Raw genomic sequence first — 13,475 nt, 5'->3', positions numbered from 1 at the left:
AGGAAACTGAAGTAGGAGGAGCACAAGTTCAAGGTCAGCCTTGGCAACTTAGATATCTCGTCTCAAATAATCCAATCATTAAAGGGCCAAGGACCTGAACAGACACTTCTCAGAAGAGGATATACAATCAATCCACAAATATAGGAAATAATGTTCATCATTTTTGTTCATTATTCTCTAGCAATTAGAGAAATTCAAATCAAAACTACTCTAAGATTTCACCTCACTCCTGTCAGAATGGCAGCTATTATGAAGACATACAACAATAAGTGTTGGCGAGGATGTGGGGGGAAAAGTACACTGATACATTGCTGGTGGGACTGTAAATTGGTGCAGCCAATATGGAAAGCAGTATGGAGATTCCTTGGAAAACTGGTAATGGAATCACCATTTGACCCAGCTACCCCTCTCCTAGGTCTACACCCAAAGGACTTAAAAACAGCATACTATAGGAACAAAGTTGGAGAACTTACACTATTAAGACCAGAAGACTTACTATAAAGCTATAGAAACAAGACTGTATAATATTAGTATAAAATAAATACATGAATAAAGCCCAGAAATAGGCCCACAAAAACAAAGTCATTTGATTTCTGACAAATAAACCAAAGTTATTCAAAAGTGAAATTAGAATTGTTTCAAGAAATGGCGCTGGAACAAATAGACACATAAGCAAAAAAGTGAAACTCAAACTTACTCTTCACCATACATGAAAATTAACTCAAAAGGAATCAAAAGCCTAAATATAAAAGTTAAAACACAGGTTTGTTATGTTTAGCTTTAAGAAAAAACCTTGACAATTTTGTGACAAAACTTTGTTTTGTTTTTGTTTTTTTAATTGCAGTTGGATACAATACCTTTATTTCACTTATTTATTTTATGTGGTGCTGAGGATCAAACCTAGGGTATTACACATGCAAGATGAATGCTCTACTGCTGAGCCATAACCTCAGCCCATGATAAAAGTTTTTTTAGACACATAAAAAGCATAAACAATTAAAAAAAAAAACTGGACTCCATCAAAATTAAAATTTTCTGTTTTTAGCTAGCAGTGGTGATGCATATCTGCAATCTCAGGTACTTGGGAGGCTGAGGTAGCAAGACCACTTGAGCCAGTGAGTTTGAGGCCAGACTGGGCAGCAAAACAAGACCCCATCTCCTGCCTTCCCCTCCAAAAAGAGTTGTTACCCATTTCCCCTGTCTTAAGTAAGGGAATAAAGAGAACTTCCCTATTTTAAAGATGATAAAACTCCATCAGAGATGTCAGGTGAGATTCAGAGGAACCAAAACAGACCAAAGGCAACACGGGAAACAACTGCTACTTTTGTGAACAACTCTATATGTTCTTCAAAGCTTCTAGAAGGAAACTCTCCTAAATTGGAGGTCTAAGTTTAAAGTAGTACTAGAAAATGCCTACAGGCTTTTATACTCATCTGCTGTCATTCTATTATCACTAAAATCCCTTCCATATAATGTAGATAATGGTCCCTTACTTATTTCCTCTTTTATGCTGTGCTTATTTCCTCCTGTTATCAGTACCTGATGTAAAAGCAAAAAGCAGGCCATGCCAGTAAGCAGTCTTCCTAAAAGCAGGAAGGAAGTACTTCAGACTGATTAAGGCATGACATTTATGGACAATCTCATTCAGGCCAAATTAAAGTAATCTTTCCAATATTTGTTCTGTGTCAGCCCATGCCAGGAGCCAAAAACAAAAAAAAAAAATGAGAAAATAAAAGTGAGCATACACTTAATACAAAGAGAAAAAAAAAAGACTAATTTATTTCAATTCAATTGTCTCATATGAGGTATCTGTAACATTCCAAAGAATATTCAACTGGTGAGTATTTACAAGATAAAATAATTTCAAAACTTTCAAGCCTCTGCCCACCAAAAAATTAGCAGCCTATATGACACTTCAGTGTTCCTGATCTACCCAGCCTTCCATTACCACCAAGAATGAAATCATCTGTTGGGTTTTTGGGTTTTTGGGGGGTTTTATTTGTTTTGTTTTTGGTACCAGGTATTGAACCCAGGGACACTTATCCACTAAACCACATTCTCAGACTTTTTTTATTTTTTATTTAAAGACAGGGTCTTGCTGAGTTGCTTAGGTCCTCACTAAATTGCTGAGGCTCACTTTGAACTTGAAATCTGTATCAGCCTCCAGAATTGCTGGGATTACAAGTGTGCACCACCTTGCCCAGCCGAAATCATCTTGCTTTGAAAAATGATGTTCTGATGATTCACTTTTTATAACATCCACATTTCTCTACATATTTGAGCATTTGACTTATAGCTATGGCCTAGTTTTAGCACCTGAATGCCACGTTAGTCACTTAAAAATGGGTCATACAAACCAGGCACGGGGTAATGCCTATAATCCCAGCAATTCACAAAGCTGAGGCAAGAGGATCACAAGTTCAAGGTCAGCTTCACAATTTAGCAAAACTGTCTCAAAAATGAAAAATAAAAGGACCAGGGATGAAGTTCAGTAGTAAAGTGCCCGTAAGTTCAATCCTCAAGGTAAAAACCTTGTAAGAATGGTAATACCAAGTATTAACAAAAGTAGGAAAAAGAAACTCAAAACTCTAATTTGGAGTATAAGGTTCTATAAAATTTCCTATAGGTAATTTAGATGTATACATAAAAAAACTCAAACACACATACTCTTTCTGTAGAATTTAAGTAAGTACTGATCATAATGTATGGAGATTACTCATTATAGAAATTATTTATAATAATAAGAAAATAGACATTAAAATAATAGAAACAATAAAATAAAGGTTAAACAGTTACATATCTGTATTATGAAAAAAAAAAAAAAAAATCAAGCCATCTGAGCCACGCATGGAGGCACACATCTGTAGTACCAGACTTGGGAAGCTGAGGTGAATCACCTGAATTTACAACTTTAAGCTTGAGCAACATATTGAAACCTCAACTCAAAATATAAAATCAATTCATCTGAATAGCTGAAAAATCAGATGATGATGATGATGATGATGATGATGATGATTTTAATTATCACTGAAATAATTTCCTTCCTAGTTTCCAAAAAGAAAGCAAAATATTAAGGTTTTTGTTCAATGATAAAATAATGTTCATAATATAATATTATGTTTCAAAAATGCAGAACATAAAATCATGCATAAGCCAACTTTTATCTTTTAAATATGAGTGTACAAACACATTGATACATATACATATATTTGAAAAAAATATGCCACAATACCATCTCTTAGAGGTAGGTTACAGATCATTTTTTATTAGTATTTTCTATAATAAGCTATATTTTTCCATACTTTCTTTTTAATTGATGAACTTTTATTTTTTCATTTAGATGGGGTCTATGTTACCCAAAACATGAACTCAGACTCTCCAGCTTGCCAGCCTCCCAAGTAGCTGGAACTATAGGCACATACCACCATGCCCATCTTAACTTCATTTTTTAAATCAACTAAAACTATATTCAAAAGGAATTTTAAAACTTGTTTTTAAATCTGGATTATCTGCTATTATTATCCTAGTCATAAGCACTTCACTGTTTACATATTCATGACAATTTTTTTCTCTTCAGTAGTGAGAACTGAACCCAGGGGCAGTCTACCACTGAGTCACATCGCCAGCCATTTTCATTTGTTTGTTCTGAGATGGGGTTTCACTAAATTGTTGAGGCTGGCCTCAAAATTCTGACCCTTCTGCCTCAGCCTCCCAAGTAGCTTGAGATTATAGGCATGTGCCACTTGCTCCCCAGCTCCCAGAAATAGTTACTTTTCATGGTGAGAGAAGTTTGAATCTTTCTGCTTATTTCAATTATGAACCATTTTTATATTTTTTTATATTGACTTTTTCTTTTAACTTTTTGTTTTGCTTACTGCTTACCATGGAACACTTTTCCAGCACTTCTTCCTGGAACTTCAGGAATCCTTCTTGAACTTCAGTTTCATTGAGGAAAAAGGCAAGAAAGTGAGTGAAGGGCTGTTTTCTTCTAAAAGTGTCCAAAAGAACATCAATCCGAGTTCGGGCTGAAATTACACCATTTCGATGCTGGCCAGTGATCACTGCAAGCAAAGAAAAGTGAAAACACTTGAAGGCCACCAGCTTGGGATAGAGATCATCTCTAGGGAACTAAAAAGGTTCTGAATGTGCATATACATCTGAACAGGGACAGGGCCAAAGCCAAGAAAACTACTAATAAATTCAATCTAGGCAGAATGAAGTTTAAAAATAGAGTATATTGAAGAGTCATGGTGGTACACACCTATAATCCCAGCTACTCAGGAGGCTGAAGCAGAAGGATCACAAGTTTGAGGACAGCCTGTGCAACTCAGAGATCCAATCTTAAAATTAAAAAGGGGGATGGGAATCTAGTTCAGTGGCAAAATATTTGCTTAGTATGCATGAGGCCATGGGGTCTTTCCCAGTATCAAAAAAAAAAAAAAAAAGAGGAACTTTAAGATCAACAAATGAAGTAGAAAAATGAGTTCAATACCTACAAAGCAAACTTTAAACATTGCTAAATAAAATAGTATAGCTGATATGGGAAAGTTTGACAGTTCCTTTAAAAAAAATTAAACACAGAATTACCATATGACAGCAATTCCCCTCCTGGGAACACCTATCATAAGTAAAAATATATGTTCAATCAGGCACAATAGTGCACACCTGTAATCTCACTGTATCAGGAGGCTGAGACAGGAGGATTGCAAGTTAGAGACCAGTTTGGCAATTTAGCAATTTTTTTAAAGGGCTGGAAATAGAGCTCAGTGGTAGATCATTCCTGGGATTCAGTCCCCAGTACCAATTCTTTTTTTTAACTTAAGCCTTTAGAGAAAAAGTATTTATTTTAGTAAAAGTCCTTCCAAGATGTTAAAAGTTCTTATACTAGAGTTTGTTTACTATACCAAAGGACCAGCAAAAACTCTGTCCTGTACTTCTCAATATGAGAACCCACATACAACAAGCTAAATTAAATAGAAGTAAATAAATTAAAAATTTGGTTTATATCAGTCACTTCAGCCATATTTCAAGTACTCATAGTCACATGCCAAGGGCTCCTTTTTGTACAGTGTAGACATAGAACATTCTATCATTGAAGAAAATTCTTTTGAACAACATTACTCTAAAGGCAACTGCTAGTTATCTGTCAAGATAATTATTCTTACACAGCACAAAATGAAAAGAATATTCGTAATTTTTTTCTGCCAAAATGTAATACAATCTCTTGAGTGTTTATGGAAAATGGATTACTAGTAGCTGGGTATGGGGGCATGTACCTACAGTCCCAGCACTGGGGAGACTGGCTGAGCCAGGGGCATCATCAGAGCACAGGGAGTTTAGACTAGCCTGGGCAACACAGCAAGACCCCATCTCAAAAAAAAAAAGAAAGAAAATAGACTATTGGAGGCTACTGCCCTTTTTAATTCTGAAAAAACCCTGTCATTTTAGAATGAGTTTTTTAATATGTTGTCTCTACAGTGCCTCTCAAAGCCACTGAAAACAAAAGTTTATGCCTTTAATTTCACAATAACACTTAGTACAGACATTTTATGGCTTGATTTATATCAATGAACTGTTTTTGCTCATCTGAGCAATATTTGAAACAGATTATGTTATTTTCATCATTACTCTTATGATTTCCTTCCTAGTCTACAAAACAAGATTAAAAACCTTTATAGAGAACACATATTAAAAGGGTTGAACTGGGCTGGGGTTGTAGTTCAGTGGTAGTGCGTTTGCCTCTCATGTTTGAGACACTGAATTCGATCCTCAGCTCATTAAAAATAAGGAAATACAAGAATGGTATTATGTCCATCTACAACTAATATATTTTTTTTAAAAAAGGGTTGAACTTTGTTTCATATTCTCTTATCTCACTGGTTTTTCTGTAGCTCTAACTTGAAACAATTCACAAATTCCATTTCAAGTTACCACAGCATAAAAGAAATCTAATGCACAAGGACATGTGGAAGCTTCAGTTTATCAGCGCATGGTCAAGTATAAAGTCAAGGCCCTGGTATTAAATCTAAAGAAGGATGTCTATATCTTTTCTCATTTGGAAGACTGATACTGATCTATCATAAAAAGGCCAATTGCTACTGGATCCTAGAGAATAAAGTCCCTGAACAACTCAGTTCAATTACATTACTCCATTCAGGTGCAAAAGTGATTACAATCATAACACACATACTGAGCCTTACCAATTTCTCCCTCTTGTCCAGGTTTAGGGATGCTAATAGAAGTTTTGGTCTCCATTTCTATTTTCTTCCTAGTGTCCCCTCTCTTTCCAACTATATGCCTGTAATTAAAAAAAAAAATTCAATAGAGGCAAATTAAATCAAAATGTTCCAAAATAAGTAATCCTAGCTGTTTTAAACTGTGTGACTAAAGATACTCTTAAAGAAAAATCCTTCAGTAAAAGCTCAATTTTTTATTATGAGTCATCTAGCTTCATAGAATATGCTACATTACACTCACTAACAAAATGATGCTATCGCTAATACAAGGTATAGGTACAATAACCATGCCCAACCCTTGTTTGCTGGAAATTAGATTCAAAATCTGGGTGTGCGGCACAATGAAAAGAATTCTGGCATAGTCTCAAAGGGCACTTTCAGCACTCAACGGGTCTACAATTTGAGGGAGTAGAATCTTGTCCATTTTGGAGAACAAATTAACCATATTATGAGTTTGTCCTAAGGGAATTATTCTTGATTTATTAAATAAGAGTAATAAGCTTAACAAAAACAAGGTTCACCATTCAGGATAGATTCAAAAGCACAAAGAGTAAACACATGACCCTCAAGCTAAATTCATCATATAGACATGTTTTATTTAGGACATTTCATATTTGCAAGTTCTTGAGAAAAACTAGAAGATCTGACAACTCATGGCAACAATGGCCAATTCTCGAACACCCCCCTAAACAGGAGATACAAGCTATCATAATCCCCACCATTCCCTACGATCTTTCATTTACCCCACCTCTATCACTTACTGATTCATTTACTTACTTGTCTAGCCTCTTTATATAAATAAGTCTGACAACCTAGGGTTATCTTCTGGAGCCCATAGTAATTAGATGTGTCAAAGTGAATGAGACCATGGATCTCAGGAGAGAAGTTTCAGAATCTATGAAGTACTAAGAGACCATTCCCCAGGACCATAAGATTAAGGTAAAGAGCTCCCAGTTAACAACTTATTTCAACTTCTAAGATTTCATATGATTTCATTATACAACCAATACTATGGGTGACATATCCTGGTAGTAGAGGGTGTTGAACCTGGGGCCTCATACATGCTAGGCTACAACATTTTCTCATTAGTTTTTACATGGGATAACCAACTCTAATTATTTCCATTAAGATCTACTCTGTTTTTTAATTTTTTCATTTGTTCTTTTTAGGTTTACATGACAATGTAAATGTATTTTGATGTATCATACATACATGGAGTATAACTTCCCATTCTTGGTACTCGATGTGGAGATTCACTGGTCATGTATTCATATATGAACACAAGAAAGTTATACCCAATTCATTTTTCTTCCTTCCTATTCCCTTCCCTTCCCTACTCTGGTTTTATTATTTTTTGTTTTTGTTTTTTTGGTTTTTTTTTTCCAAATAAGACATTAGGTTGTGGATGTAGCTCAGTGGGGAACTCATCTAGCATGTACAAGGCCCTGGGTTCAATCCCCAGCATCACACTCACACACACACACACACACACAAAAAAAAAAAAAAAAAAACAATGAAGAAGCTTAAAAAGAGGATTGAAATTTCTTTAAACAAGCTCCTGTTTGTTGATATATGGCTAGCAGACAAGCCTATTATAAACTGTAGTTGGCTGGAACTGTTAATAGTAGTTTAGACTTCACTACCTTAAAAAAGGAAGCAGTTGAAGTCAGAGGCTTTAGAGGGCTGGGTTTGTGGCTCAGTGGTAGAGCGCTCACCTAGCACATGTGAGGCACTGGGTTCTATCTCTCAGCACTACCTTAAAAAAATAAATAAATAAGCTGGACAGAGTGGCACCTATGATCCCAGTGGCTCAGGAAGCTGAGACAGGTAGATCACGAGTTCAAAACCAGCCTCAGCAACAAGGCATTAAGCAACTCAGTGAGACCCTGTCTCTAAATTAAATACAAAATAGGGCTGGGGATGTGGCTCAATGGTTGAGTGCCCCTGAGTTTAATCCCCAGTAACCCCCGCCAAAAAAAAAAAAGGATTTAGCAGAGCCAACATCTGACCTAATAGGCAAGTCATCTAGTATATAATGAGGACTTAGAATATATGGATTCAAAAGATCAAGTTAGAATCAGATTTCTAAGGAATTTTTATACATCTTAGAGGTAGGACACATATACATTAAGACACATGACACTGATTTTGTCAGGAAACTCAGTTACAATTTTGTAAAATCATGTTTCTTAGGGAAAAATGTTAGCATAGCCTGAAAAGAAAGGGAGGAGTTGGAGTTAGTTTTGGTTTCCTATTGGCCACATTCTAGAATTTAATCCTAAATAGATATTTCAAAATGCTCTCAAGGTTGATGAAAATGAAACTATGCTGGTTGGCAATTAAGTGTATGAGTCCACATTTGTAGATCTCCTCCCAGAAGAGATCTACTTCATTTGGTATAACACAGAAAACACAATAATAACTTATGTATGTCCTAGACCAGTTTATGTTCAAAGGTATAAGACCAAAAGTCAGCCACGTGAGTTGACAATATTCTGTTTTTTTAGACAGATACATTTTTAATACCTTATTTTATTTATTCATTTTTATATGTGGTACCGAGGATCAAATGCAGTGCCTCGCACATGCTAGGCAAGTGCTCTACCACTGAGCCATAACTGCAAGTCCAAATTGACAATATTCTACTAGTGGTTAATATGGAACAGAATATGGGCAAACATGCATGCAAGCAAGCACAGACTGCAGTGATCACAAACTTCCAAGCAATTTATAAAGATGATCCCAGGCGGCAGGTGCAGCTCTGTGGTAGAGTGCTTGCCTGGCATTCACAAAGCCCTGTGTTCAAGATTACCTGGACTACAAAAAGGAAAAAAAGAAGGGGCTGGCGATATAGCTCAGCTAGTAGAGTGCTTGCCTCGCATGCACAAGGTCCTGGGTTCAATCCCCAGCACAAAAAAAAACAAGGAAAAAAAGAAAACCCTGGAAAAAGCATAGCAGTCATTTCACAAACATTAGGAGTTAATTGATCAGATATGTTCTTTCCCTCAAGAAGCTTCCCACTTAGTGAAGGAGACATCACATAGCACACAAATAAATGCAAACACAGATTGTGATAAATGCTATAAAGGAAAAGTAGAATTGTTATGAAAACAGTAGAGAAATCAATGTGGATGACAGGGATGACTTCTCTGAGGAAATATAACTGGGTGAGAAAAAGGAAAGTTTCTAAGGCAAAAGGAACAGCATATTCAAAAGTTCTAAGGTAGAAAGGAGAACTGAAGAAAACCAGATGGGTATAAGCCAAAGACAGGGAAAGAGTGGTATGAATTGAGACTAAAAAATAAGAGTCTCTTAAGTCATGCTCAAGATTTTGGCCACTACTCTAATTCCATCTTCAATGGAAAACCACTGATGGATTTTAAGCAGAGGTGGTAAAATGATCCTGTCTTTTAAAATGATCATTCAACCCTCAATGTGAAAAACTGACTTGGAAGAGCAAGAACCAATGTGTAAAAACCAAAATGGGTTATTTTAAGAAATCCACAGGAAAGGCAGAAGGGTAGCAATGAAGACAATGATAAGTGGTAAATTCAAAGGATATTTAAGAGATAAAATCAACAGGAAGCGGCAATATACATGGTATGATAAGATTAATCTATAATCAGGCCTTTGACGTTTTAGGACATAAAATACTATTTTATCATTAAGCAAACATGGTTTTAAGTGTGGAAGATGAGAGTCACCTTCCTGCTGAGCTTCCTGGAAATGCCACCCTGTGATCAGCTAGGGACTTCATTCACTCACTTGTAGAGCAGGCTGGGAGCACTCACGGTTGACCGGAATCCTTGCGGGGTCTGCTCCACCTCATAGGCATCACAGGGCTCATCAGCATACTCCATGGCATCTGCACAGAAACCACAACAACTCTTCAGAAATGCTGTTGCTGCTTCTCCCCAGCTGTCAATCTCTCTCAGGATTTTAAAAACATAAAGCACAGGCATTAAGAATATCCCAATACATTACATTACAGAACACTGCTCTGATGGTCTTCCTGACCTGCTCTCATAAGAAATAAAAATGCTTTTTAATAAAAGACTATTTTATATCTGTCAGTCTTGGAACCTTATACATATACATACATATACCAGTATTTAACCATTTTCTCTTAAAAAGCTAAGACACAAAGGCTGGGAATATAGCTAAATGGTACAGTGCTTGCCTAGCAAGTGCAAGGCCCTGGGTTTGATTTCCAGTACCAAAAAAAAAAGAAGAAGAAGAAAGAAAAAGAAAGCTCAGACACAATAATCAATTTTTGTACTATTTATAATTCATATAAAATTCACTCTTTAAAGTATACAATTCAGTTGAGCACAGTGGAACATACCTGTAATCCCAGCTACTTGGGAGACTGAGGTCTCACAAGTTTGAGATCACCCTTGGCAACTTAAGACGACCCTGGCTCAAAATAAAATTAAAATGGCTGAGGATGTAGCTCAATGGTAGGGCACTTGACTAGCATACCTGAGTTCAATTACCAGAACTGCAAAATAAATACACAATTCAGTGACTTTTAGTATTAAGACACAGACTACTTCAGTGAATGAGACACTGGGAGAACTTTCTCCATTCAGCCCAGACACAGGGAAAAGAGGAGGGATAAAGGAGATGAGGGCCTCAAGGATGACAAGGGACAATGGAGAGGATGAGAGAGCACAGTGACCCTGAGACTTAGGGTCCAATGGAAAGGCTCATAATCCAAAAGGGAAAAGTCACAAAGCACTTGCAAAGGCCCTGTTTATGCATTAAATCCAAGCCCAAGGTAAACACCCTGAAAATATTTATAACCCATCTAAACTGTTTATTTCTTAAAACTACCTATATTAAAATAAAGTTAGTTGTAACTTTGGAATGGCCAATCTGTGGCTACAAAAAAGAAAAATAATAAAATATTAACAGCTAACATTATTGGTCATTGGACTAATCCTTTATGTATGTTCCTTTATTTTGATAATATGTATTACTTCACAGAAAAAGGAATTTAATTTTGTCACAGAATATTAGTGGTTAATATTTTCTATAATTATCCTTTGTAACATTTAAGTCTCTGTACAAAGATTAAATATGACTTATGAACTACAACAAGAATGCCTCATGGGCTGGGGTTGTGGCTCAGCGGTGGAGCACTCGCCTAGCTCATGCAAGGCCCTGGGTTCGATCCTCAGCACCATATTAAAAAAAAAAAAAAAAATTGAAGGTATTATGTCCAACTACAGATTACAAAAAAAAAAAAAAAAAAAAGAATTGCTCCTACAAGAGAGAAGGCATTTTTTTTTCCTTTTTTTTTTTTTTTGGTGTGTGTGTGTGTGCATGCATGTGCATGGTAGGAACACCAGTTGAACTTAACCATAGCAAGCCCACAATAAACCTTTGTTCCTGAACTTATTTTTTGTGGTGCTGGGGATGGAACTTAGGCAAGCTCTCTACCACTGAGCAACATCCACAGCTCAATACATTTTACTTCTAACCTGATTTAAGAATAACTACCTTGATAGAAATCTTCGTCATCTTCCTCATGTTGGTAAGTCTTCTCTTGGATAGGGTTCTTCCTGTAATTTCGTCCATCAATTGTTATAAGCTGTGGGCGCAGAACTTCCATGACACCTTCTCCAAATAATATTCTATCGAAATCCTGAAAAATAAATTACCATCTTATCTTTTTTTAGAAATAAAAATCCTATCTCTATTTAATGGATCATTATATAGGCTTAAAAGGATATAATTGGGCATTAGTTCACAATACATCCTAAGCAAAAGAAATACTGATTTCCATTTGATTTCTCCAACAAAAAGTCAATTGTATTTTCCACACTATTTCATTTCATTCATGTCTCATTCTAGACAGCAAGGTGATGTGTGTATTCTCACCCCAAAAGTTATTAAAAGGCCTTTAAATACAGCCTGCTCATGACTTTGATTGATTTTTGAGAGAGGGACTCACTAAGTTGCCCTGGCAGGCCTAGAACTTGCAATCCTCCAACCTCTATCTCCTGAGTTCATGGGATTACAGGTATGCATCACCATAACCAGCTGTGCCCATGACTTTGAAAGAGAGAGGTCTCTTCATTACTTTAAATGAGTAAATTACAACCTTTTACTTTTATCTAATCATTTGAATATTGTAAATAAGAGAATGAAGGATATTTAACATACTTCTCTATGGAAGAAGGGCTAAGAACTTTTAAGGTACTAGAAATATATAACTATGCTTGTCAAAATATAACTTAACCAGCAGGCAGGGTGGTGTATACCCACAATCCTAGAAACTTGGGAGGCTGAGGCAAGAGAATAGCAAGTAAAGGCCAGCCTCAGCAATTCAGCAAGACCCTCAGCAACTTAGGGAGACCCTTTTCCAAAATAAAAAATAAAAAGTTATAAAATGTCCCTGGATTCAATCCCCAGTACAGAAAAAAAATAAATAAATAAAAGCTTAACCAATGTGTTTCTCAGATCAACACATTGCTAAGGAAAGGAATCCAATTTCTATAGGCCACCATCCAACAAATGGTACATAGCCTACCAAGAAGCCAAGCTTTTAGTCACCACTTAATAAATCAATGATTTAGAAAGGGATGGGAATAATTTAGTGGTATAATATTTACTTTACCTAGCATGCCAGAGGCCATGGGTTCCATCCCCAACACCAGAAAAAAAATAATAATAATTTCAGAAACAGAGGTCCCTTATGAACTAGCTATGGTGAAGTTCAAACAGTGTCCCTATCACATATAGCTTGGATGATCTCCCTACCCCCACCCCACCCCCGCCCCCGCCATTTAGTTGGGATAGTCTTGAAGCCCCAAATACTTCAAGAGTTCCAAAGAATATTCATAATCCTTATTAAACACAATAATGCTCAGCCCAACCCTCAGCAAGTCTCTTTACCTGGCAGTCTGTTTACAGAGACAAGCAGAAGTTTTGTCTTGAGAAATAACACATAAAGCAAATCTAATTGGATGGCGGAGGAGGGTACATAAGTAGCAATAGTCTACTGATATTACACCCTAGTTCTGTATTCCCCTAGGCCTCTCCTCCACACAACACACACACAATGAGTTCTCCACAGAGGTCGGCCCCTCAGACCCTGAGCTCTGGAGGAAGAGACAGGTGAGACTGCAAACTTGGCATCTACTTTTCCTGTACAGCCTTGGGCTACGAAACTGCTTAGAAGAAAGAGGGGAAATGGAGGTTTGGAGAGGAAGAGGGAAGCATGATCCTTCT

At 36.5% G+C, this 13,475-nt stretch overlaps 1 protein-coding gene across 6 annotated transcripts in view; it reads right to left on the bottom strand.

Moving 5' to 3' along the window:
* The window catches only part of Ascc1 (activating signal cointegrator 1 complex subunit 1), a 95,152-nt gene that overhangs the window by 81,174 nt on the left and 503 nt on the right, over window positions 1-13,475 (bottom strand). For 4 of the 6 annotated variants that reach the window (XR_013435483.1, XM_005325931.5, XM_078040746.1 and 1 more), the window contains exons 2-5: window positions 11,742-11,886; window positions 10,002-10,101; window positions 6,201-6,298; window positions 3,883-4,061 (exon numbers count right to left, since the gene is read on the bottom strand). Coding sequence is in view for 5 of the 6 variants with exons in the window: in XM_005325931.5 (XP_005325988.1) it covers window positions 3,883-4,061; window positions 6,201-6,298; window positions 10,002-10,101; window positions 11,742-11,853 (489 nt within the window). In the remaining variant the exon portion in view is untranslated. Of the gene's footprint in view, window positions 1-3,882; window positions 4,062-6,200; window positions 6,299-10,001; window positions 10,102-11,741; window positions 11,887-12,861; window positions 12,885-13,139; window positions 13,458-13,475 lie in introns of those variants that run through there. The other 2 variants (XM_078040729.1, XM_078040736.1) reach the window with 2 other exon arrangements.

This window comes from Ictidomys tridecemlineatus, chromosome 1 (assembly GCF_052094955.1).
Source record: "Ictidomys tridecemlineatus isolate mIctTri1 chromosome 1, mIctTri1.hap1, whole genome shotgun sequence".
Taxonomy (NCBI): Eukaryota; Metazoa; Chordata; class Mammalia; order Rodentia; family Sciuridae; genus Ictidomys; species Ictidomys tridecemlineatus.
Note: the sequence above shows the minus strand (reverse complement) of the source record. Positions and strands in the feature narration are given on the sequence as shown.